Source organism: Cryptomeria japonica, chromosome 4 (assembly GCF_030272615.1).
Source record: "Cryptomeria japonica chromosome 4, Sugi_1.0, whole genome shotgun sequence".
Taxonomy (NCBI): Eukaryota; Viridiplantae; Streptophyta; class Pinopsida; order Cupressales; family Cupressaceae; genus Cryptomeria; species Cryptomeria japonica.
The window spans coordinates 529,470,930-529,498,792 of NC_081408.1; the positions used below are offsets into that span (position 1 = coordinate 529,470,930).

At 37.9% G+C, this 27,863-nt stretch overlaps 1 protein-coding gene across 2 annotated transcripts in view; it reads right to left on the bottom strand.

Moving 5' to 3' along the window:
* The window catches only part of LOC131069045 (uncharacterized), a 47,523-nt gene extending 32,908 nt beyond the window's left edge, over positions 1 to 14,615 (bottom strand). For both annotated transcript variants that reach the window (XM_058004359.1, XM_059219941.1), the window contains exon 1: positions 13,684 to 14,615. In XM_058004359.1, coding sequence (XP_057860342.1) covers positions 13,684 to 14,343 — 660 coding nt within the window. In that variant the 5' untranslated portion in view covers positions 14,344 to 14,615. The remainder of the gene's footprint in view (positions 1 to 13,683) is intronic.
* Positions 14,616 to 27,863: the final 13,248 nt, after the last annotated feature.

A 27,863-nucleotide genomic window follows, 5' to 3' on the forward strand; every position in this document is an offset into this window, starting at 1 on the left:
CAGAATATGCAGCATTTGTATCAAGCTTCCAAACTCATCGTTTGACAGTGGGGAGTTCTTATGTTATGCCTTCTTTTGAAGCTTTCACAGAAATGTTGATATTGGAACAATCCAAGTTGTTGAACATGGGGCTTCTCAAGTCTTCAAAGTCCAAGGCTTTGGTAGCAAATCAAGGAAATCAAGGAAGTCAAGGCAAAAATTCCAACAAGAAGAAGAAGCAATCTAAGTCTCAACCACAACAAGAAAAGGGACAATCATCCTCTCCATCACAAGGCAATCAACAATCCTCTTCCAAGAAGGGGACAACACCTAAGAAGGATAAACCAACTTGTGCATATTGCAAAAAGTATGGTCATGATGAGCATCGATGCCACGCAAAGCAAGTTGATGAGTTAACCAATCTTCTCAAGAAAAACAACATCAACTTGCCATCCGCCTACACAAAGAAGGATTCATCTTCTTCCTCCTCACAGTCAAAAGGAAAAGGGCAAGCATTTGTGGCTAAAACAGGTTCTTCACAGCAATGGATACTTGACTCGGGTGCCTCCTATCACATGGGTTCTACAAAGGAGCAGTTTTCTTCATTAGAGCCATCTAAGGTACCTCACATTTACATAGGTGATGATACACAAGTAGAGGTTGAAGGGAAAGGTTCAGTTGACATGGATGATGGAACATTTGAGAATGTTCTCTATGTTCCTAACTTGTCTACCAACCTTCTCTCCATCTACCAAATCACTCACTATGGGAATGGGAAAAAGGTTGAGTTTACACCAGATTCAGTTGTGGTAAAGGAACTTGATGATGATGCCTTGGTAGCAGTGGGACAAGTCAATGACAACTCAAGGCTTTACTCATTTTCCCACTTTGTGCCACGTTCACCTTCTAGGGCCTTGCTTACTCATTCAAATTCAGAAAGTAAGCTATGGCATGAGCGGTTTGGTCACCTCAACTACCGCTATCTACAGCAGCTCAGCACTAAAGACATGGTCACAGGTCTTCCTCGAATCAACTTTTCAGAGGGTGTATGTTCAGGTTGTTCCATGGGCAAGCATCCCGAAGAGAAATTTGATAAAGAGAAAACTTGGAGAGCTTTGGAAGTTCTTCAACTTGTTCACAGTGATGTAGCAGGTCCATTTCCAGCACCTTCATTTAGTAAGGCCCGCTATGTTCTTACCTTCATTGATGACTACTCCCGCTTCACTTGGGTCTACTTTCTCATTCATAAGAGTGAAGTATTTGACAGATTTCAGGACTTCAAGGCTCGTGTGGAAAAGCAATCAGGGAAAGTGATCAAGATTCTTCGTACAGATAATGGCAGGGAATATGTGAACAAGAGACTTGAGGACTTTTGTACATTTGAGGGGATTGATCTTCAGCATTCTGTTGCATACACTCCACAGCAGAATGGGGTTGCAGAACGCAAGAATCGAACTCTCAAAGAAATGGCTAGCTGTATGATTCATGCACGTTCTCTTGATCCCGCCTTTTGGGCAGAGGCTATCAGTTGTGCCACACACATCCAGAATCGGGTTCCTCACAAAGCTTTACAAGGTATTACTCCTTTTGAAGCTTGGGTTGGTAGGAAACCGATTGTGAGACATTTCAGAGTCTTTGGGTGTCCAGCATGGGCTCGCATACCTCCACAGAAACGCAAGGCATTGGAACCACAGAGTCGGCCTTGCATATTTGTTGGATATCCTGAGGGTGTTAAGGCATACAGATTGATGGATCCAGAGACACATGAGGTATTCATTGAGAGGAGTGTTCACTTTGAGGAAAGCTCTCCTAGCTTAGCCTCTCTACCTCCTCCACCTTCCTCCATTGTGGATGGTGATGTTAGTGATTCAGATGATGAGACTCCCTCAACTCCGACTCGCAGGGTTACACCTCCGCAGGGTCCATTTATAGTTGAGGTGCCTCATTCTCCACCTCCACCTAGACCTCGTTGGGCTCGACAGACACTTGAGTCCGCGGGTTCTCTTGTTGGGGATCCTTTGGATACACGGAGAACACGATCACAACATCAGGATCATCCACATGCATTTATTGCTACCGCTTCCGATCCACAGACATTCAGGGAAGCATCAGGGGTTCCTGAGTGGGACCAAGCTATGGAGGAAGAGTATAGTTCCTTGATGAGGAACAACACATGGGATCTAGTACATCTCCCTAAGGGGAGAAAGATGGTTCGATGTAAGTGGATCTATCGAACTAAGTTTGCAGCGGATGGTAGTGTGGATAAGTATAAGGCTCGGCTTGTTGCCAAAGGTTTCTCGCAGGTTGCAGGTGTTGACTATACTGAGACCTTTGCACCCGTAGCTAAGATGAACTCCATTCGTTTGACACTTGCTATAGCTGCAGCTCATGGTTGGGCTGTACATCAGATGGATGTGAAGAGTGCCTTTCTTCATGGTGATCTAGATGAGGAGATTTATATGGAGCAGCCACAGGGTTTCATCCAGGATACTTCTTTGGTTTGCAGATTGAGGAAATCTATCTATGGCCTTAAGCAGGCCCCCAGGGCTTGGTATGCCAAGATGGACTCCTTTCTACTCTCTGCAGGTTTCACCAGGTGTCATTCCGATCCGAATGTCTACATTTTGCGACAGGATGACTCTCACTTGATACTAGTGCTCTATGTTGATGACTTGATCATTACAGGGAGTACTGCATCCATCATTAGCAGGGTCAACTCTGCTTTGCATGACAGATTTTCTATGACTGACTTGGGTCTTTTGCACTACTTTCTCGGGATTGAGATTTCACAGTCATCTTCCGGGATTACTCTATCGCAGCCCAAGTATGCTCTTGATCTACTTGCACGCTTTCATATGGCTGATTGTAAGCCTGCCCCGACTCCCTTTCTTTCAGGAGTCAAGCTTGAGGCTCAGTGTTCTTCTCCACTAGTTGATGCCACTTTGTATCGTCAGCTTGTGGGTAGTCTCATCTACTTGACTCATACACGCCCTGATATTTCATTTGCAGTTGGCATGGTTTCCCGCTTCATGCAGGAACCACATGAGCTTCATTGGAAAGCCGCCAAACGCATTCTACATTACATCCAGGGTACACATCACTATGGGATTCACTATGCAGCAGGCACAGGACTTCGCTTGGTTGGTTACACAGACTCCGATTGGGCTGGCGATCTAGTTGATCGTAAGTCTACTTCTGGTTACAGTTTTCACCTTGGTTCGGGCCCCATATGTTGGCAGAGCAAGAAGCAACATGCTATTGCTCTCTCTTCGACTGAGGCTGAGTATCGAGGCGCTGTTAACGCAGCGACTGAGACCATTTGGCTCCAGCAGATTCTCACAGAGTTTGGGTTCACTACTCCACGGCCGACAGTCCTATATTGCGACAATCAGAGTGCCATTGCCATCTCGAAGAACCCGGTCCAGCACCAGCGGACCAAACACATCGAGATTCATATGCACTATATCCGAGAGCTCATCCAGGAGCAGGGCATTGATTTGCAGTATTGTTCTACAGCAGAGCAGGTTGCTGACATATTCACCAAACCTTTCACCGAGAGTAAGTTCCAGCAGTTGCGAGCTCTCTTGGGGGTGCGGGATGTGTCATTAGGGGGGGTCAGCTGACTTCTCCTTCCTCTCTTATGGGGGGGACTTTTTCCTCTTTGAGGTTTTGTCCTTCTTCCTTGAGATTCTTTTGTACATTCATCTCTCTTTTGGGGGGGAGTTTTTTCCCACTGGGTTTTCTCCTTTTCTCCGGTTGTGAGAGATTGCATTGCATTGTTTTGCTTGCATTCGCATGTTGTACATGGGTCCCTATCATGGCCTCGTAGCCGGGACCCATCTTGCATTGCTTAGTTGCATTGTAGACTTAAGTGCATTCCCCTCAGTTGCACTTAAGGGGGGGTGTTGGTGTAAATAATTATTCATCATGGATATTATTACACTTACTTAAGTTTACTTAGGATAATGCATTACATAGTAGTTTGGATATGAGACACTTGGGTGTTTGTGCCTCATTGGGATAGTGTGTGTAGGAGAAATTCCACCTCTTATGGTGTTGATCTTGTTATTACACTATCATATCCACTTATTGTGGAGTGATAATTCCACCTTCGGTGGGTGATCCACCTCATGTGGAATATTATATTATTTCTCCTACCTACCCACACCTATTTCCTACCTACCCTTGTTTCTCATTGAGCCACTTGTCATATTTGTGTGCTCATACATCCATATGGCCTTGCCTATATAAGCAGGCCTCTATTCATTGTATTGGTTAATCCAGTTGATCATTTTTATATTGATGAGAATACAGTTTGTTCTTGTCATTCTATTGTCTCTTTTATGCTTTTCATTGTGCCCTTGATCTTGGCAAAATCCAACACTTTCTGTGTTTCTCTGTGATTAGATAAAATGCTTTATCTTTTCTGAAAATAAGCATAAAATAATGGTGTGTTAGATAAAAAACTTCATCTCATAAGATGTGAGTAGAACATAACCAAATCATTTCAGTAAAGAGTGTAGGTTACAGTGACTGATAAAAATATTATAATATAATACAGTAATTTATGAAGGGAGGCTTCTAAATCCATGTTGGGTGGTGTTGTGACCTTTTCACACATCGCCCCATTGCAAACGGGGAACCCCTCTTTCCTACTTTCCGGTTTTGTAAGTTTAGGGTTTTTGGCAGTCAGGTGGCAATTTTGAGCTTCAAGTGCCCAAGTCTCATTTTGATGTGATCATGTTCAGAGGTTTTCATGATGCAAGCAATGTCAAATTTTTGAGTTTTGAAGTCATTAGGATCAACGTATTACAAAATGTAAAAATGTTAAGGTGATCCTAAATTTTTCTGTGTGTTGAAGTTGCAACTAGCCTTTAAAATGTGAGCGCAAAAATGTTAAAAATGTTGCAAATTGGTGTGAATTTTGTGCTAAAGTGCTAAAAGTCCCTATAGGAGTCATTTTTCCACTCCTAGGAGGTAAAACAAGTCAAAAATGCACAAAGTCCCAATGGACTTCTATTTTCCACCCCTCAAATCTTGACGAAATCTTAAAAGTCCCAATGGAAATAGAATTTCCACTGCATAAAATCATAAAATTTGATAAGTATGGGTTTTTACAATGTGAAAATCAACAAGTCCCAATGGAGAATGTTTTTCCACCAAGTAATTAAGGCATAAATCAAAAGTCCCGATGGGAGGTGCTTTCCACTCAGTTATGAAGATGAAAATGGACAAAGTCGCGATGGAGGATGATATTCCACTCCATTTTGCGCATGAAAGTGTTAATTTGATGTTAAGGATGTTGAAAGTGTTGATTATCACTGAAAAGTCCTGATGGAGGTCGCTTTTCCACTCCAGGATTGAGTTTGCAAGTAATTTTGTGGAAAGTCCCGATGACTCGGGAATTTCCGCTCAAGACAAAGAATGTGTCCCAATGGAGATCGTATTTCCACCAAGCCTACAAGAGTAAAAATGCATAAGGAATTGAGTCCTGATGACCCACGTTTTTCCACTTAGGGACAAAATGACAAAGGTAAGTGCAAATTTGAGTTTTTTGATGAGGTTTGATTTTCCACTTGAAGGAAAAGTGATTGAATGAGCAAGATAATAATGAATATCAATTCTCCACTTGGGATGAAAATATGAAGATTTTATGAAGTTAATGTGTCCAGATGACCATCGATTTTCCACCTGGAGGTATTTTGCCAAGTTTAATAGGATCTTAATGGGAAAATGAGTGTCCCGATGAAGGGCGAATTTCCAATTGAGGCTAATATGTGATGATTTGATCAAATTTGTGAGTCCACATAGGCATCGAATTTCCACTTGGGGAAAATATGTGAAGAGAAGTGAGTTGATGATGAAATTTTAATGTCCAGATGGACATCGATTTTCCCCTTGCATGATCAAATGAGCTTTCAAAGGTAAAATGAATGCAATTTCAATGGCAAATCAGTCCCAATGAATATTGATTCTCCACCATTGCACTTGGTGGACAAAGTATGAACAAAATAAAGTGAAATTTAAAGTCCCTATGGAGTGGGATTTTCCACCTGGGGAAATAATGTGTTTTTTAATCCCACATGCAAGGTGAAGTGAAAAGTGAAGATGAAAGGTTGATTAAAAAAGCATGCCCAGAAAGCATTATAATATTATTGACTGATCCAGTGTTTGGAGGGCTAGAAGATCGAGTTTGGAGTTCGCCATTGCTAGAAGGGGAGTGCGATTTTGTTTAATGCATTGAATGCCTCTCCATTGGAGGTCGCTAACGCTGAGAGAGGTGATTTTTAGGAGGCATCCTTGCTGATTGAAGGAGCTGCAACGATTTTACTTGCCCCATTCTCAGCCCAAGATGTCATTCCCAGCCATTGATTCAAGCCAAAAACGTGTTGTTTCCAGCCATGTATGGGCAAATCGCTTCAAGTGTATGATGGTGCCATTAATGCAAACATTTCGGCCATTAAAATCCAAGTTGCAGAGGTAGACATCAAACTCAGAAAATCAGACCTGGAACAGCATTTTGGACATTAAATTACTTCATTTTCTGAGTTTGGAGAGGAGTTCTCAGACTTAGACATCAAGATCAGACCTATTTTAAGTTTGAAACTCAGGTTTTTCAAGGGTGAGATGCCTATATTTTGGTCCAGATCTCCATTGTTTTCAGAATTTATGTTATGCAATATTATATTTCTGATTTTAATGAGCTCAAAAGTCGGAAAATTAGTCAAAATCAGAACTTAGATAATTCTGAAAATTATTTTTTAAGGTTATTTTAGAAGGTTATCGACTTCAGGCTTCGTACAGGTACCATGTCAAAGGCGGGGATAGCTGCAAGGAAGACTCAATTGAAGAATGTGCTTGAAGGATACTATCCGGAGTCGCAGATATTTTCCAAGTGGAAGAAAGTTGGAGACACGAACATGGAGCACCTAGATTGGAAGAAGATGAAGCGGAGAAAGTATGGAATGAATAACCAGCTACCTTCCCCTTTGGTGATCATGAAAAGTGGAATCTACCACACTGTTGGCTTCCCACCATCGATACAATGCAGCGAGCTTATGGTTGAGTGTGCAAAGCACTATGATCCACAAACTAGAACAATCAAAACACCTAAGGGTTTGGTTCTTGAATACCTAGCCAAGGAGTCAATAAGGGAGGCATTTGGAATTCCTAGATACCAAGACATGCAAGAAAGAACTAAAGAGGATGCTCAAGCTATGTTTGAGAAGAGATCCAAGACATGTATGACACTCATCAATAATGAGTGGGTCCTTGAGGCAAGGCGTCACCACTCCAAGCTACCCAAGAATTTCCTATGTTCAGACTTCAAAGAGGAGTATAGTGACTTGATGTTTTTACTCAACAGGATTATGGGAGCACCTCAAGGAGCTCTATTTGAGACGTGAGTGTTCTACTTCATATAAAAAATATCAGATGGAATAGTGATGATCAACTAGGCGAAGATTATAAGTGACAACCTAGACATCCAGTTGTGGAGTTGGAAAAGACGAAGACTTTCTACATGACTTCCTACCTAGTCTACATGTTGGCAAGGCAAATTGTTTACAAACGATTAATATGCAGAGGCCAAGTTGAAAACAAGCTTCGACAATACAAGGTGTATGAGTGTTATCCACAACTCCACCTACATGATAAAGAACAATATGGAAAGGTGAATGATGCCTTCACCATGTACATCACACAATTGCTTCAAGGTGGATTGCATAGGCGATTGTCCAAGAAGGTGATGTCATTAATAGAGAAGTACGGATCATGGTACATTCAGTTTCCTACCTTCACATAACTAAGGATTTAGGGATTTATTTCCAAACCATACAAGCTTCCTAGGTATCCGACCAACAAGATGGTGTTACTTGAGGTAGTGAGGCAATTGTTAGAGTTTAATTGCATCCAAAAGGAGAAACATAGGCAAGGTATCACTTTTCCCATCATGCTTGGGAAGATGATGGAGATATGCCCCACAGCAGCAGCAGAAATAGTTAACGAGGAACACAAGCGAAGGGTAAGGAGATTGTTAGTCACGAATCCATACACAAGAAGCATAAGTCTAACACTCCTCAATCTACCATGAGCTCTTCATTCGTGAAGGAAAATGAGCTGACAGAAGATAAAAAAATGAGACCGAGCGAGGTTCCGACACGAAGATCCTACCAGAGAATGATCAAGATGAACATGACACCACAGGAAGATGATGAAGAACAACCAGGATCTCCTACAATTCAGCTTGAGGTCCATTTGGGTAATGATGTGGTGGATTTGAGTAAGAAGAAAGTGTATGATGAGGTTATTTCAGCCTTGAGAGGACTTGATGATGATCAACAACTCAAGGATGGGATGGAATTCTCTACAATTCCCGATTGGTTGATGAGTAGTATGGAGAAAAAGAAAGTGATAGAGGCATAGGTCATTGAAAACATTGATGACTTCTTAGCCCAGAGTGGTAAGGCTAAAGAAAAGAAAAAGGTGAAGTTCTCCAAGATTACTATAGATGATTCAGGAGCACGCATTGTGCAAGTGGCTGTCCCAACTGTTCATAAGACTAGAGATATGATCACTCCTATGGATTATCAAGTTACCACAATTGACCTTGGACCTACTACAAAGCAGCAAGAAATTCAAGAGCTAAATGATACCGCCAAGGCAATTGTGGTGCGATTGAACAAGGTTGAAAAAAAAAAAGAGATGCTAGAGATGGAAAACAAGAGACTCAAGGAATATATTGAAGGGTTGAATACCTTAAGGCATTTGGATCCTACCTTTGTCTCGCCTATTGCTATTGCTCATGGATCACCTATTGATTACGAGGCAATGAGGAATACATACCAAGAGGTTGGAAGATGGATAGAAGATATTCCAAAGCAAGCGGATGATTTCCAATTCCAGTTCATCCAAGCATAAGCAGGATACAATACTTGGAGTATGGGAAGAGTTCCAGCCAGTGCAAGAGAAGACTATTCCTCGCCTCAAGGTGTTGAAGCGGATTCCTACAGCTACATTGATCCAGGAGGGATTTGTTCAGGAAGGTAATGTGTATGATTTTCATGGATGGTATTGTTCCTTGGCCATGAGGAAGTCGGTATTTGATCATGCAAAGGATGAATGTGTGGAGATGGAATGATCAATTCAAGAGACACAATCAAAGATCCTTACATCAATTGAAGAGTTATTAGGACGAGATGTCCACACTTCCAGCACTTTGAATATGGAAGGATTAAAGGAAAAAATGAAGTTTGTTTACTTCAAAGAGTTGGAATCTATTAGGAAGAATCAGCTGAACAATTTGGTTTCCCTTTTGATCCACATCAACAACTTGCAAAAGCTTACACCAGATTGGGAAAACATTTTCAATACTTGTTCAAATGCCTTGGATGTGATCAAATTGCAGCTTGATGGATTGCCAAGTGTCACGATGGAGGAGCTCAATTCAGTTAAGTCCAAATTCATTGAATATGCAGCTAGAGAGAGAAATGGAGGAAGGAATCTTCTAGAAGATAGCCTACTTGATGACTAGGCGACATACCATTGGACCTCATTTCTCGATTTTTGTGATTCCACTTTTTTTATGTAAACCCTAATTAAGGCAATGTTGGCATGATCTCAGCTCTTGATTCTATATGAATCTCGACCCTTCATTTCAGTTTGAGACTCTATATAAACCCCATTCCTCTCATTTGTAATAGGGATTTCTGAGAATTGTCGCTTATATGCTGCCAAATTGGATTTTAATCATTATAACTTGGTGATTTTTATGAGATTTTGAAGCATTGTGTGGTTCTCCTACCTCCAAACTTAGCATTGTAGTTGAATGAAGATGGCTCATGAGCAAGCCAATAGTTGGGTCAACATTTTCTAACATTGAACAATCATAGCAGCCAATGTCAGATTCTTCTACACCTTGTACTTCACAATGACTTAACATGAGGGGTGTAAACATTAATGCTTCTTTGCACCTTGTAATATAAGAGCACTACCAACCTTAGCGAGTATAGGGTAAAGAAGATGGCTCATGAGCAAGCCAAGGTCATTAGTAATTTTGGGTATAACTCCAACCTATCATTCAATGTTATCAAGTCTCCATATTGCCAACCTGTGGTAGACAACATTGCAATTATGGGGTCCTAGGTTCAAAGCCCCCTCTTATATGACCTTAAGAAGTGACAGGTTGAGGGATGCAATTTAGATTGAGATCAATGTCATTCCCAAACATCATAAGAGCAATTAAAAATATGTTGCACAATTATGTCAAATCGATGGACAAATGGGAAGAATCACACTCTTATCAACTTCCTTGTAGCATATGAGCTTGGCATGGCATTCCTCAAATCCTATGAATGTGTCAAATATAGTGAAATCAATGCACACATTTTTCACTCTATTTGATGAGTTGGCCATTGAAGTAGAGCCACAATGTGTACTCCAATTTATTAAAGATGATGTTGTTGCTTGGGTTGTTGTCAGGAAACTTCTGATAGAGAAGTATCCCACTACGTTTTAGAGACAATGTGCAACAAATTGACTTGTTCAATCTAGAAAAGATTGGCAAACTTCCATTGGCAATCTATAATGAAGAAGACCCACTATATCACCAAAATTATTTACAATCACAAAGAGAGTGTTGATTATAATGTGCACCTTCACAAAAAGCAAGGGATTTCTTCAGCCAAAGGAAACAAGATTCGCTATCCACTTCCTTACATTGCAAACTTTTTATTCACAAAAAAAGATGATTTTGAAACAAATGTTCATTTCAAGTAAGTGGGATGAGTCTAAGTTTGCCACTCATTTGGAGGGCAAGACCATGGTAGAGGATGGCAAGGCACAATAAATTGAATTCCCCATCTTTAGTAAGAGTTTTGAGACTAGATGATGGGGAAGAATCCCTATGAAGCAATGGACCAGACCAAGGAGGCTATCAAGAGCAAGATGGAAAAACATATAAACAAGTGCATGCTAATACGGGCAAACTTCAATGAAAGATGGGATCGGTATATGTGTTTCTCCCTCCATGTTAATGCATACCATCTCAATCCAGCATTGTTCTATAATGACCCATTTCAAAACACTCAAATGTGTCAAGAGAATTTTACCTTGTTTATAGGAATGATAGGCAACTATGGCAAGTTTGCATTCATCCATGTAGGCAATGGGATTTTTCTCTACCATTTGCATTGTATAGGCAAGACCACTTTTGAACTAGGTATTTGCAATGAACTTTTGCCTTTTATCTATATTCTACATACCATAGTAGCAAAAATTAGAAAAACATATCAAGACATGGCAATTTGTCAAGAATTGAACCTTTTTTCATAGCCAGAATTACAAGGGTTTCATAAAATTGGATGAAATGATTTTCTCGTACTTTCTATATAATAAATTTTCTTTTTTTTAACCAAAAAGCTTAACCCTTATTTTTTCACAATTTTTGTTAATTGTGCTAAAAATATTCCTCCAAAAACCAGAACCTGATTTTTCCCCATTAGACCACAATTTTTTGAACAAGTCTTTATAATCGGGTTTTTCAATTTATTCATATAAATGATATTTGCTACCATGGTACATATATACATTACTGCTATTATGTTTTAACTAAATCATATGTAAAAGAATCCAGATGAAATTTGTGCACTGATAGAATTTTTGGCAGGGAAACCAAAAGCATTTGATAGATGGAAATGCAGACCTTTCAGACAGCCATGTAGTTCATTTGATTGTGAGCATATTTGAACACATACACTCCAATAAACCTAATCATTTGACAGAATAGTGGATGACTAATTTGGTATTTGTTCACCCAAGAAGAAGTTTAGAAAAACTGTGATTCTAGTTCTAATCCTGCATTTATCATGAACTTATCCATTCAATTTGATTTTATAAAGGGGTGGGTGTCAAGGGCAAGCAATTGATTGACCCTGATTAGATCAAATCCATTTTCAGAATTTATCATGAGCTTATGCATATATCATGACCTTGATGACTCATTTTGCATATATCATGACCTTGATGACTCATTTTGCATATATCATGAACTTATGCATTCAATTTGATTTTATAAAGGGGTCAAGGGCAACCAACTGATTGACCTTGATTAGATCAATCCATTTTCAATATAGGATCTAAATGATAAGGAGCAATTTTTTGATAAGGGCCTACCTATCATAAAGGAGGTATATGATCAATGAGAGTCCAATCAAATTGGATGCATCAACACTAAGGCGTCTACACACCCTATATTGTAGCAGTGCCTCATTGGGTAACTCCCTATTTTATATGTCTGTAATTGAAGGTTGACTATGTACTTTGTATTTTGCATTTTTGTAATTCATTTATACTTCTAGGTAAAAAATTTGAAGTCAAACAATACAATTACGTAGCATACAATGCAATCAAAAAAGGTACCAATGTCAATTAATAAGCAATATCCATAAATCATGTTGTACACTCTTATTTTGTTCTATTTTCTGTCACTCTGGTCTTTATCTGGCATGAGATCAAAAATACAGCAGACTGGGAAAGGTTTTTACTACCATGCATCAGAGATCCAATAAAAGTAAATTTATAATAAATGTATTTGAAGAAACTATGCAAGCTCTATGTAAAACAAACTAAAATATCTCAGAAGTGATGATGACTCCATTCAAGAACCAAATGATCCACTGTCAGCATTTACAGGCATTTAACTTTTTTTTTTTTTTTGTATAACAAGCTTGCGGAGATGCCAGATTTATTGAAGAGTCACTCATAACTACAACTTCTAAGTGTAGGCCACTAGTTTCAACCATCAAACAACTGGGGAGTCATTACTGTAACTCAAACTGTGACCAATGATATCAAGGCCATTGGTACCACCGATTGAACCACAGCCTTCATGCTGAAGAAACTAATTTGGAAATTAATTTTACTACTATGCTTAGTAGCATATATCCAAAGATGTCCAGCAAACGAAAACAAAGGAAAAACCATTTTAGATGATTATGTATTATCTATGTCAAAAACATCAAATACTTCAAATGGCATTAGGGAAAGGACCTAATGATTGGGCTTAGTAGCATATATCCAAAGATATCCAGTAAACGAAAACAAAGGAAAAAACATTTTAGATGATTATGTATTATTTATGTCAAAAACATCAAATACTTCAAATGGCATTAGGGAAAGGACCTAATGATTGGGCAGAGTACAATACCCGAGCGATTATAGGGCATCAAAGGATGCTTTTTTATATTGATCAAAACCAGGGGGACCGTAAATGGGAAACCTCATCCCCGTCCCCACAGAATATTATATTTTCAATAAAAGTTATTTTATGTGGTTTCATAGCAAGGTAGTATTCAAACAAAAAGTGTTCCTTAGAACAAACAATGTTAAAAATATATATTAATTTGCAACTTATGGTCCAACATTTTTTACTTTTACTTTACTATGGCACTAAATTTGGTGAAACAGATCAGGTTTCAACAGTTAACCCGCTTAAAATTTTGAATCATTTGAATTGCTTGAAAAGCGCAAAGTTAACAACCCTAACAACTGCAACATCCCTTCCCTTCCCCGGGTTTTACTTGAAAAGCCACTGGCACTATTTAAGGGTGTGAAATCGTGCTTTTTTTATATGATAAAGTTGCAATTATCCATTCTTGTCAATCTTGAAAAATGATATCTTTTAAAGGTTTATAGTTTTAAACATACCAGTGTATCGTCGAGTGTTCCGGCGAGAATGAACTCGCCATTCGGCGCGAATTTAACAAAGGAAACCGGCGGATTATCCTCATCAATCAACGTCTTCAAGCAGTGCCCCGTTGCAGAGTCCCAAATCCTGCACAGCCCATCATAACTGCTCGACACAATCAACCCTCCTTGGCGGTTAAAATTGACAGCCGTGACGGGGTCGGAGTGCGCCGGCAAAACCTTCAAGCATTTCCCCGTCTTGACGTCCCATATTCTGACGGTCTCGTCGAATGACCCTGACACCAATAAATTTGACTGCGGGTTAAAGCTAACACAAAAAACGTAATTTGTGTGGCCTTTAAGGGTTTTAATGCACTCTCCCGCCTTGTGCGCATCGAATATTTTTAGGGTTTTGTCGTCAGAGGCAGTGCAAATGTAAGATGAATCTCCCGACCATGCCAAGTCCGAAACGCCCTCTGTGTGCCCGACGAGCTCCGTTAAAAAGCTCCCGTCAATGGCAGACCATACTCTAACGGTTTTGTCCGCCGAAGAGCTGGCTAAGTATTTACCGTCTTCCGAGAACTTAACGCTCGATATCGCACGCTTGTGGCCTGTTAGAGTGTATTTCAGCTTGTAGGGTTTCATGCCTTGGCTCTGCTTTTGCTGCGCTTCTGATGTCATTCCGCTGGATCAGTCGTTCGAATCCTCAGAGAATGCTTTGCTTCACTTCATTAATGGCCGCCCTTTGAACTCCTGCTTTCTGTTACTCATTTGTTCCAAGCGTGTAAGGTGCAGATTCATTCCAAAGAACTTGGAGCACATGTATACCGTTCCGTGCAATATTTTTGACCGGAAATTTGCGCCCCTTTATCATTCCATAGAACTTAGAGAATAAGTACAGCGCCCCGTACACTATGTTTATGCGCCACTTTAGGCAAAAATAAATAAAACTAGCAATTGCCACTTGGTGTGCAATGGGTACACGATAATGTGTAAGGTCAATTAGAAAAAAAAATTATTCTATTTTTTTGGATATATTTGTGAAATATACGAGATCAATTAGTAGGCAATTATCAAGTTATGTTGTGGTGCAACAAAGGTCTCAACGAAGAAGTGATAGCCAAGCTTCCTTAACAATAGGCTTATGTTATGTTTGCAATCTATATATAGAGAGAGAGAGATGACATGAAAGAGGAAAATGTGTTGAAAATGTGTTGTCTTGATAATTGGTACAACTATGAAGCTACTCTAAGAAAGGGGACAATCTAGGAGAATTTGGTCAAAAGTACAAAGATAACAATTAAACAAGTTACATCAATCCATTATCAACATACTCATTTTCTCAATTGATAAATCCTTTGTCCATGTGAAAAGATTTTTGGTAATAGACAAGATCAATCTCATAATTTAACACATTTAACAAATAAAACTACAGTACATCAAACTTATTCTACAACATTAAACGTAGAAACTTCACCAAAAATAATATATATTCTATTTACAAACTTTTAACTTATTTAACAAGTAATTTAAAAAATTCTCTTTATATTAATTACAAAATTTATGTAATAGAACAATATATCTCTTAAATAATTGACACAAATGTTCCATTTTCATATAGTTTTATTATAATAATGTTAAATACAATAATTAAATATATTGTTGTTTCATCTATGTACTAAACATTAAGTCAAAACATTTAAATATTTTCTTAATAACTAATTGTCATCTTTTGAGTTTCTCACTCTTTATATATGTAGAATTGTTGAGCTAAAATTATTCCCAACAAAAAACAATCTTAAATGCTTGAGTTGAAATTTACAGCGTTAAAATTATTAGGCATGTCCTATACACAATGGGTTGTATCGAAATGTATTTAAATGACTACATTCTGAGGGTATCTATAGAACTTGATTAGGAGTTGGGAGAAGAATGAAATCCTTGTAGAATTAAGCTTTTAGATGGAAAAGGGAAAGACATTGTTGAGATGGAAAGAGAGTGACATAGTACAATTTTAGTCAATTTATTAATCAATGTTTTTATTATAGTAACTTGTTACATCATCTTCAAACTCCAAAAGTATTTATTTGTTATGATTAATAGAATATTTACAATATCAAGAATCATCATACTTCATAGAATATTTACAACATCAAGAATGAACATAAACAACATATTGTGTGTGCCAAGAGAACAAAAATGTATATTAACGATTTAAGCATATACTTTAATCTTTTTAGGGCAATTTGATGCTTGTAAGACCATGACTTATTTCCAAAGATATAGGTACTCATCAATATGTAATAAGAAGTAGAAAATTTCATTAGAAGATCTAAAATTTTGTGATAGAAGCAAAGTGTATGATTATAAAAGAAAGATTACACATGCTTCTTCAAATGCCTTTTATACTATAAATAATTTCTATAGATTTTGAGTCCTTTTAAAAATACATATTGTATTTTATTTTAATAGTTTATTTTTTCATTTCTCTAATTAATACATGTTACAAAAAAATGATATATTTGATACATTCTAAATAATAAAAATGATTTTGTAAAATAAATAACATATCATAAAATAATCTAGATGAAATATCTTAATGAAAATCTATGTTTTAAAAAAAAATTATGAAAAAATTCCTAACAAAACTACTCCATAAAAATATTTATAAATACATCAAACAATGTATTAAAATTAACCAAAAAAATTTCAAAAAATAAATAATAAAGAAATAGTCATGTAAAAATAATATGAATAAAACTTGCATTGAAAATGTCACCAGTAAGGGAGAGAAAGAAGACATCACTGCTTAACTATCACCGCATCATTTTAAACGAGAGTAGCTTCATCCACCATTTATTGTTTTGGTTGACAAGCAGATGCCCTCTGTATATGCATTTTTGTTAAAATATTTTCTGACAAATGTTTAAAACTTACCATAACATCTGTCTTTAAAATCAGCTCATCTTTCTACACGTTGTTGCTTGAATTTGTGTTAGCAACTTTTTATATCATATAACATTCTAGCAGAAATTTCTCTTTTTTATTTTCTTCATTATCCAGGTTGTATGTCCAGGAGACTCCTATACGCTACCTGCAACAAATATAATCAAAGCTTGCAGAAATAAAGGGGTTGTTGGATATGTTTGGCACATGCAACTTTGAAGCTTTTGAGGAGAGTGAAGAGGCAGACAAGCACATCAGAAAGATGCAAAAGAGAATTCGGCAGTGCTTGGAAGGGGAGGAAAAGCTTAAAAGCCTCGAATACGTGAAGCACTTGATGGATTTCTTAAGTCATTGAAGATAGACTCACAAGATGAAGATTTTGATGATGAAGACGATGTTGGATTCCAAAGTAGATAGGGCAGAACAGATCAGTATACACCTGCACCAAATCTATGCGGTTCACTCACACTGATCAATTGACTACATCCACCGAAAGAAGGGTGTCTTTTTTATTTCTGTATATTATCAACAATAATACATGATTTTTTTATTATTTCAATAAATCTCTTTTTTAAGAGGTGAATGTTGGTATCATTTTTACTCAACATATTTGTAGATTAAAGCAATTTATAGGCACATGTAAGCCTTTTCCCCTAGAAATTAGAGTCTTGTATTTCTATACCAATTCATGTTCAAATAGTTTATAAATCGGACAGTTAAATTGATTATTGCAGTAATTGCAGTGCTTGTTTAAACATGATGTCAATAGGTGTATAGTTTAAAATCTCATATTGCATTATATTTTTGCAGCTGGTTTCCGTTTTTTAAATCAACCCTATTCTTACTACATTTGTGAAGAATATGGATTCGTACATGTAAATCACAGTAAGAAGCAAAAGATTTTGTAGGAGGGACTTGGTACTCTCCTACCATATGATATCCCAAATAGATTATGAAAAATTAGCTATCGCAATGTTCAGAAAGGAAAGCAAGCCGGATCAACAGAGAAAGCTTCCTAACCGGAGGTCGACTCATGAATATGGGTGGGTGTTAAAGAATAGCTTCCTTTATTTCTTAATGTGTGTGGGGGGGCCCAAGTATCAGAGTTATGGAGACTTTGAAATTCATAATCCGGTTGGGAAACGGAGGAGAAAGGGGTGCAACTTATAAGCTTCCTGGAAGAGGATCGAGCAAGACTCAGACAAAGAGCCATGGACCCACTCGACAGTGGTAGGTTTACAATGAATCGTCCCTACAAATGTCCCAGTACCCCCTAGATTCAATGCCAAGAAAGCTTCATAATCTGATGGAGTTCATCGAGACTCAAATTGAAGAAATTCTAACCTTATATGAGCATGCTTGTTGTTGTTGTTGTACATGTACAGATGAATTAAGAAAAGAAAGAAGATTGTGATGGTGGGTATGAATGAATGGTCACATTGATCAAGGATAGATTGGTACAATCCCACTTCGAAGTTATTACAGAGAAAGAGCTTAAAGTTGAGTGGAATAACATCTACTTGGTTGTCCCATCGCTTATATAGGAGATGACGGCAAGGTGACATCATTATGCACCAACAAAAAATGAATCGATGGTTTTAGGGAGTGCAATTGTCTTCCATTGCCTCTCTATGATTGTGGATCGTTGATGAACAAAATGAGCTCATCCATCTCATATAGGATACGCCTTCGGCGTAATAAAGTCTAGGAGCTTCGATTATTTTATTAGTTTTACTAAAAATGGCAGTGGGTTTGACATATTATAGCGCCCCGTTTAAAAAAAGACATGTCCAACAATATTCAAAAAATAACGTGTCATGGGCACCTTGGTGGTTATATGAAGAAGAAGAAATTATTGTAATGTTCACGAGATTAAATATAGCCTATGGGACAAAACTGCCAACCGCACTGGATTAAGCACTGATTGTTTTCTGCATTTCAGCTCTCTTCTTATGCAGCGTGATGATAAGTGCTCCCAGTTTCTCAACAATTCCCTCACTGAAAAGAATGTCCCAAGAGTTAGTTGTCAAGATGTTAATATAATTGTCCATGTTGTCTTTGAAAGCTTCACATTCTAAAATGAGGTGTTTTTCCGTTTCCACTTTACCCGTTGAGCAGAAAATGCACACTCTCTCCTCCCAATCTTCTTTAGGTCTTTTCCAATGATTGGTTTCACTACGAAGCTGGTGAAAATTACTTCTTAATTGAGCAATAAGGATTTTGAATCTCCAAGGAATATTGACCCCTATGTACATCTTTTGCTAATAATTACAAGTGGGGTTAAACTCTTCAATATAGTATTTTTTTTTTCTCCCAAGGTTTTTATCCCGAGTGCACTTGCGAAACTTGTCTATAACAAATGCTTTTATCTCCTTGCTATTGGTGGGGCATGCATTCAAGGAGATATTTAATTTACCTTAACCATTTGTTATTTTTTTGCATCCAAGTCTTCTTTCTTTTGCATAGAGTATCATTAAAGACAATCCTAAGCCATCGGTCCTCATCCATTCTCTCAATTCTTTTTAAATAGGTTATGAGTCTCGTCATAGAAATAGCCTCAATGGGTGCTACCCCCACTTCACTCAACATAATGTCGTAGGATACTGAGTTTTTAAGCTTGAACTTGTTTGTAATCAAACGTTTTTTAATTTTCTCAATTTGTTTCCATTGCAAGACAGAAGTATTGTTGCCCCACACTTCACAGCCATAAAGGACAATTGGAAGCACTAAAAGACCAAAAAGAGTTTGAAAGGTCTTCCAGTCCCATAACTCGACCTCTCTACACCTATTTTGAAAGGCATAAAACACTTTCTACCCTCCCAAAACTCTCTTGTTTCTGCACCCTTCCCAACTTAAGTTTTTGTTGAAGCCAATACCAAGGTACTTGTAATCCATTACTTCTTCAAGAGTATTACCTTCAAAATGGAACACATGTTGGTCATGTTTTCTTTTGGTAAAGAAAATCATCACTTTAGTTTTCCTGATGTTAACTTGCATCCCCATAGTTCTACAAAATTGCTCAAGGGAGAGTAGGTGTTCTTGTAAACCAATAGCAGACTTAGCAATAATGATAAGGTCATCTACATATAAAAGGAGTCTTATGACAAACTTGTCCAAGTGAACACCATCCCCATTTTGTAAGTTTAACCAATCTTCGAGTTTGTCAACGTATAAATCAAAAAGTGTAGGGGATAGAGGGCAACCCTGCTTGACCCCAATGTCACTCCTAAAACTTTCTGATATGCCAGCTGAAGTTCTGATTTTAACTTGGACCTCTTCATACAACCTATGAACAACTGCCCTGAGATGACTAGGAAGTCCAAGTTCCTCCATTCTATGCCAAAGTTTGTCCCTAGGGATCCTGTCAAATGCTTTTTTGAAATCTACAAAGCAGCAAAAGACTTCATCCTTATGATCCCAAACTTTTTTAATGATGTGCCTTAGAGTGACACCATGATCAACTGTGGAATGTTTAGCTCTAAAACCATCTTAACCTTTAGCACGTTTATTGCCTTGTTCTACCCAATTGTTGATCCTACTTTGTATCATACTCCCAAACAATTTTGTAAATAAAGGATTGATCATAATGGTTCTATAATTGGAGGGATTGTTGATATCACCACTCTTGAAAAGAGGTATTGCTAAGCTAGTATTCCAATCTATGGGTAAGCCATGTTGAATGATATTGTTGAAAATATTTGTAATATGAGGAGCAAGGATTTTCATACCCCACTTTAGATATTTCGCTTGAAGCTCAACTAAGTCCTTTGCTTTGCCAATACCCATTTCAATCTCTTGAACAGTGAAAAGCTTAGTGTTGGTGTTGACCAATGGTGGCGGGTCGACCTAAGAATCTTTCTCATAGAGTTGTCTAGCATAATCGAACCACTGAGATGCAGTAATAGTATTTTTCAGTTTGTTTATTTCTCGACTAGAGCTCCTACCAAAATAGCTTGGGGTTGTTTTTCCCAAGGGAGATTAACTCTTCTCTTTTTGTGACCATAAAATTAGCTTTTTTCTTTCTTAAAATCTGCTTGCAAGCTTTGTGCTTTATTTTATTATTGTTGGTTTCTTTCATGACCCTTCTAGCTTTTTTGCATTCTTCATCAAACCAAGCATTGACCGGAAAGCAATTTGTATCGGACTTCTTGTTCTTAGCTCTCTTGCATCCATTAAGTGCTCCTTGAATAATGTATGTTAGTTCGGAGCTATGAAGACCATGGAAAGGGATTTTCTTGTTCTCGAGAGACCTCTCTAGAGCCATTTGGAAAGTATCACATTTTTTTTGAGTTAATAAAATTCTACCTTTTGATAGAGGTTGCTTAATATGAGTAGTTTTCTTCCCAAGCTGTTGTTGACCAGTCCAAAAAAAACTTAAATAAATCAGTTTATGATCAGATTTCAAATCCCAGTGTTGTTGCGCAACAAGGACTGACTCCATTCTCTCAAAGAGGCCATGTGAACACATAACATAATCCACAACACTTGCCCCATTGTAAGTGTTGCAAGTGAGATTACCAGACTTCATTCATCTAGCCAGCCCATTACAAATGACTAAATTAAATGCCCCACATAAAGCAAGAAGTTGCTCCCCAAAAAGATTCCAACCTTTGTTGTCTTTTGAGACTCTATCCCACTGACGATCACTTTCTTATTTAAGCCAAATAGGGTTGCAATTTTCCTTATAACAAAGAATGCTAGGTTGTTCGTTTGCAATTCTAGCATTAAAATCACCTACCAAAATAACTTGTCCTAGCTGAGAATAGATTGTGATATCCTTTTCCAAGGCTACAAAAGGGTCTTTGTGGTCAACCCCCCTACCCTTGTAAATTTTTGACACTTGAGGGGCGAAGTAACATGCTGCAATTCTGATAAGATTCCCATTTTCGAAGATTTTAAACCAAAGAAATTATTTATTTGTGTCTTCTCTTTCTAGTTGAACCAAATGACCTTCCTTTTCCCTTACCAAGGCCATGATACGACCATGCCATTTACCATTCCCTGTTTCCTTGTTCCACACTGCCATCTTCGAGTACCCTTCAAACCAAGGTGTCTTGCACCCTTCATGCTTGTGAGTTTCAATAAGACAAATAATGTCTTTGTCCCCTGCAATAGGCCCTAACTCAGGTCCACGCCTCCAAGGATATCCTCTACAATTCCAACAAACTAAACTTAAAGAAACTCGGGTATGTAGACCTTGATTGCTATTTGCTTTGGCATGTGACACTCAAATTTGAGTCTACACCCCCGTTAGCCCATAATGACCCTGTTGCTATGTTTTTAATTGAAGCTTCTATTGTCATTTCTTTGCTACCAACTTGTGCTGTTTTAGAGTAGGGCCCAAATGAGGCAATGACTTCTTTGCCATTGTGCAACCATGCTCTTTTACATTCATCCCTTGTTCTGACTTTAGATATTTCTTCCCTCCTTTCTTCTTGTTGTGTAATAGTTAAATCTTCGTCTAAAAAGAAGCAAGAACCCCTAAGGAGTTGCTTCTTGCTTAAGAGCGCTTGTTTGTCCAGGATGCATGGTAAAATAATTCTAATACGTCTTGCCTTTTCCTCGTTAAGCTTACCCATCCTCCAAGCTTGACAAATCTGGCCTTGCCAAAACAACTTGTCCTTTAAACAGTCGTTTACAAGATCAAGAGTATGTTCATTCCTTTCGTAGTCTTTTATACCTTTAGTAATCATATTTGCTCCTCTATTTTATCTTTCTTTGGATTCTTTATCCTACAAATTGCCAGCTCAGAAGTCTGCTTTTGCTACTTTGGTAGCAACATTATTAACAACTTGTGCCCCAGTTTTGGAACTGCTTGCACCACCCCCATCCTCTCTTGCTCTTTCTTTCATTACAAGCTTGTTTTGTTTGTCAACTAATATCTCTGTGGTTTGAGGTGTTTTAAAACTTTTTATTACATACTCTTTCATGTTATTCCATTCAATTTTCATGATCTGCCATTCAATTTTTCCTACCAAAAGGGTTTTTTGCAGTAGTGCCAGTTGTTCTTTTAAAAGCTTATTGCCCATCCATTGCCCTATTTTTGCTATAAATAGAGCTCTCATTCCTCCATTTTTCAGATCAAAGTCTTTAGCATCACACTTATACTAAAATCCATCCAAGCTTTAATATATCATTTGTGCTCATCATTTAGCCTCTCTTTTCAATAGGAAATAATCTAAATATGCATGTTTAGAGTATTTTCCTTATCATATAGCTTAATCATAGACTAGTATATCATGCTAGGATAATCTTGCTACCAATTTTGTCATCTTATAAACTAGTTTATTGCATTTATAGGATCATGCATAGCTTAGGATGCATTTCATCTTAAAATCAAACAAAGCATCCCTGGTTCTTGCATTTGTCATCCCTAAACCACTTTGCTCAGTGATATGAGAGCAAAGACATTGGTTTGAGGGACCTTGTAAGATAGAGAACCATGGAACCAACCTTGGGAAGTTGAGCCATACTTCATGACTCCATAGCTTGAACCAAGAAGTCCTGTGGGTGTGTGAGCAAGGCTCCCTAAAACTCCATTTTTCACATTTCAAGTTCTATCGACCCACTTTTCCCACATACATTTCTGGTGCCCACCGTGGGGCATCACCTCATATATCAAATCCATTTTTGAATTTAACCACTTTTGCAGGTCCACGGGAAACAAGAATCAGCGCGTGGGAAACATTCCCTAGCACATCTGGTTAATAGTCTAGCGCATCCTGCCTATTGTTCAGTGTGTTGGGTCCATCTTGTAGCGTGTAAAGTCTTTTCCTTAGTGCATTATGTTTCTAATATTTTCCTGTAGGTCTCGGCGCGGGAGAAAAACAACGCAGCGCATCTGGAAACCAGTTTAGCGCTTTTGGAAAATAGCTTAGCGCATCGGGTCTGTTTGATAGCACATCTCACCCATTCTGTAGCGCGTACAGTTTGTCCTGTAGCGCATCACAGACAGAGAACAAAATTTACTTTGTAATAGAAATTAGATTTAGACTTGTAGAAGTCCACAAAGCCAGTGTTTTGCTAACTACTTTACTTATTGTTTTTGCAGGATTACTGACAGTTTCTTGCAGGTTTGGGAGATCATTTTATTTTATTTTTTAGTTAGGATTTAAAATAGTTTGATTTTTTTTTACTAACTTAGCCAAGTTAGTTAAAAGTTTGAATTCTTTTAATTTCTTGTTTAAAAGATAAAATTGAACTCACTTTGTTTTGGGCTTTAAAAGAAACAACAAAAACCATCATTTTTGCTTTTTTATGAGAGCAAATTTGCAAATCAAAAGGCTTAAAAATAATTTCACCATCCTTTGGTGCATAAAAGGATCCATCTTTAATTTTGGCAAAGTAAAGAATCACACAAAGTCCACAGGTCATTTACAAACTTAAAGAGGGAATATCTTCCCCTTTTGAATTGATTTACTTTGTTGACGAAACATCGGATTTACTTTGTTGACCATTTATTTTCAATAAATTTAAAATCATTGCCTTGAAAAGTTAAAAAGAACACCATGTTTTCATGGAGCAACATCTCCATATAGGATTAACAAATCATTGTTTTGAAAGATTAAAAAGAACAACTTGATTGCCTTGTCTGAAAGTAGAAGGTATATGCTCTCCCCTTAACTGGGTGATCAAAAATCCAGACTACTCTTACGTTTTCAATCATTTCAAGCATTTTACAATCCTTTAGCAGACCTGCCTTCCCAAGGAGTTGAAATCAACTCTTAAAGCCATTTATGGTCAGTGTGAAGGGAACGAACTAAGTGGGGAATGACTTTGATGCCAAGTGTTCCAACTCACTATAATCAAAAGTGGAAAGTGATGAAAGTCCTTTTCAACGGTTGTGCGCAGCGATTAGTCTTCCCCCAGTATCCTTGAGATACGTAAAGCCTTTGTTCTAAAGGTTGGGAAGCCTCCTGAGGGAGTTTATTACTGACGGCCGAACAGGAAGCCTGATTACGAACCATAAAAATAGAAACCTTGAACCGAGTCAGCAATCAGACATTTGTAATATCATAGTGCAAGGGTGGGGAAGAATCTGCCCCCAAGATCACTCACCATATATCTCCCAAGATAACTACTCAATTGTAAAGCAATTCACTTTGAGTTAATTTTTGGCAAAAGGCAAAAAAACGGGCGCCCTCTAGGGGGTGACACGGCTGTTTAAGCTGACAAAGTATCGAGACTAGTGGGCTATGAAGTTACTTATGACCTTTGAATAAAGAGTCTTCTCGAAGTGTATTATTTGTATCCAAACCTATTAAAACATTGGGGATTTGAACACATCCTCGCAGAACATACACTTTTTGTTAGATTAAGCAAAATGGTTGTCTCTTTGGTGCTATGTTTGCATTTATTACTTCAGAAAATCATCTATCAACACTGAAAAACTCATAAAAAAAATCCAAAAATTGCAAAAACCAACCAAAGGAAAATATCAGGACAGTCTAGCGCATGAGAGCAACTTCTTAGCGCGTGTGGTACATTTGTTAGTGCATCAGAACATCAAGTTAGTGCGTCCGGTTGAAACAGTAGCGTTCTACCAAAATTTCAAAACAACATTAAACAGTCAGTGCATCCGTAAAATAGCCTAGCGCGTTGAAACATCAGCTTAGCGCGTAGGAGTCAAACAATAGCGCATAGGGTTTAACAGTTAGTGCATAGCAGACCCATATTAGCGCATAACTTTTCGAGCAAAACAAAAAACAAATTTTAGCAGTCTAAAACAGTTAACGCGTGGTCAGGGGTAGCTTAGCACATGTGGTCTTTTACTTAGCATGTGAAGAAATTTTTGTAGCGCATCCCGTTTCTGTTTTAGCGCGTGACCAAACCCAGAAAAACAGGGGGCAAAACAGTGAAGAATTTTGAAAACTTAGAAGACATTTTTGGAAACCTCTTTTCATCAGCATCGTTTTTCGTCAAAACAAAGTATCGAAAACAGAGCTTTAAAAACTATTTCTTGAGCGAAATTTGTGTCAAACAAAAGTTGTCAAAATCCAAAACTGGTTGCATGATAAAACATATCTATCCTATCAAAATCAGGAAACATCATCGCAAGTGACAAAAGGGTCCTTTATCATCTCGAGGATTTTATCTCAAAAACACTTGTTTAAAACCTCGGGTTGTCAAATCAAGTTTCCATATTGAGAGACTTTATCCATATCATTTGACACGCTTTGTCATGAGGGGGCAGCTAAACCTTCACTTTGATAAAGTAAAAACTTGAATTTTCAAAAGCAAGATCAAATGAATCCAAAACAATTCAAAAGAAACCATTGATCATTTATGCATGACTAATCCCCATATTCTGAGAAGAAAAAATATTTATCGTAACACCACGTTGAAGAAACAACAACCAAGTTTTTTCAAATTTATCAAAAGAAACAAATTTGTATACATCAATCGTCAGCTCTTCAAATCTCATCGAACATTCCTTCATCACGTCAAAATTTATATCCAAAACAAATCCAACGAATTTGATAAAGAGCCTTTAAAGACTAGGGCATATTGTCAGAAATCCGCATTTAATCAAATCATAAACCATGGAGGAAAGATCAATCTGGCATTCTTGCCCGACGAGTGTATCACTTACAACACACCCCGACTTGAACCAACAACTCCTGAACAACATATCGAAGAGGATTTTTTCCCCTTCGTCAAAGAAAGTCTCTACTAAAATGCCTATTACTCGCTCTTAACAAAACAAACAAAGCGAGGCACAAGCAGAATCCAGTATGAATCGAAGGTTATCAAATCCTTTTGAAGGTCCACATCTAGAGGATACTGAAATTTCTGAAGAACTTCTTTAGGAATGCCAAGAAAGTGCTTCATTCCAAAAACTTGTGGAAAGACTCATGGAAAATGATAAGGAAAAATAATTGCTCATGCTCACAAGAAAAGGGGTCAAACTCCTTGAAGACTTTGACACAGACGTGTTTAGAATGAGACCTCAACATTACGAATATCAAGAACGACAACAAGAAGGGGAAGCACGCGACCCTGAACAAGATATCCCCAAGCAAAACATACTGGAACAACATACACCAGGGCAAAACATCCCTGAGTAAGGCATCCCCGAGCAAAACATACCGTTCCATACACCATTTCAACCCAGGATCAATGCGAGGGAAGAAATCTTCCCTTGGCAAAACAATGCGCCTTTCGTTGCCCTTACTCAACAAATGCAAATGTTACAAAGACAAATGCAAGACATGCAACAAGGGACGACAGTGCGGTACTCATTAAATGAAATTTGTCCTTATCCCTTTGATAGAAGATTGCACATGATCCCTTTTCCTCCAAACTCAGACGTACCTAAATTTGACAAGTACGATGGAAAAAGCGATCCCTGTGATCATGTCAGAAAATTTTGTACCGTGAGTCTTGAATTTTCTCATGATGACACCTCTCTGATGAGGTTATTCCCAAGAAGCTTGGGAGGACAAACAATGGAATGGTTATCCAAAATTACACCTCTTGTCAGATCATTTGATGAATTGGTCAACAAATTCATAACACAATATTCCTATAACATTCAACATGCTATAACCATGCTAGACGTTTGCAACACCAAACAGAAAAACAATGAAACATTTATGATATTCCTTCAACATTGGCGACGTATGGTTTCACGATATCCTCGAGACATTCTTGAAAAGGAGAAAATGGAAATTTTCATCGACAACTTGAATGGTGAGATGAGTTACAGGCTCAAACTCCAATGCATATAGTCTTTCGCTAAATTGATTGAAAATGGCATTCAAGTAGAAGAGGCATGTGTCAAAAAGGGAACGCTCAAATTCTTCAAAGAAGGAACAAATTCATCAAACTACAATAACCAAAACAACAACAACTTAGACAAGTCTAGATTCTAGACTCGAAACAAAAACGAAGGCAGCAATGAATCACATGATCCAAAATCTAAACAACCAATGCTCGCATTATCCAGAAATCCTCAAGCTACAAAAATTCCTAAAGGTGCTAACCCAGACACTAATACATACGCACCAAATACCAATCAAGGTCAACCCAACACAAACAACACCAACGATACTCAAAACAAAACCACAAATCAAGGACCTAATAACAATTCGCGAGACTGCACCAACAATTTCCAAAAATGTGTCTTCACACCACTGGGACAATCACTGGAGTCAGCATTCAGAGAACTCCTAGCAAACAAGATTATCTCTTTGCTCGCCATCAGCAACTATGAACCCCAAGTCAAACCACCTTGGTGGAACGACTCACACTTT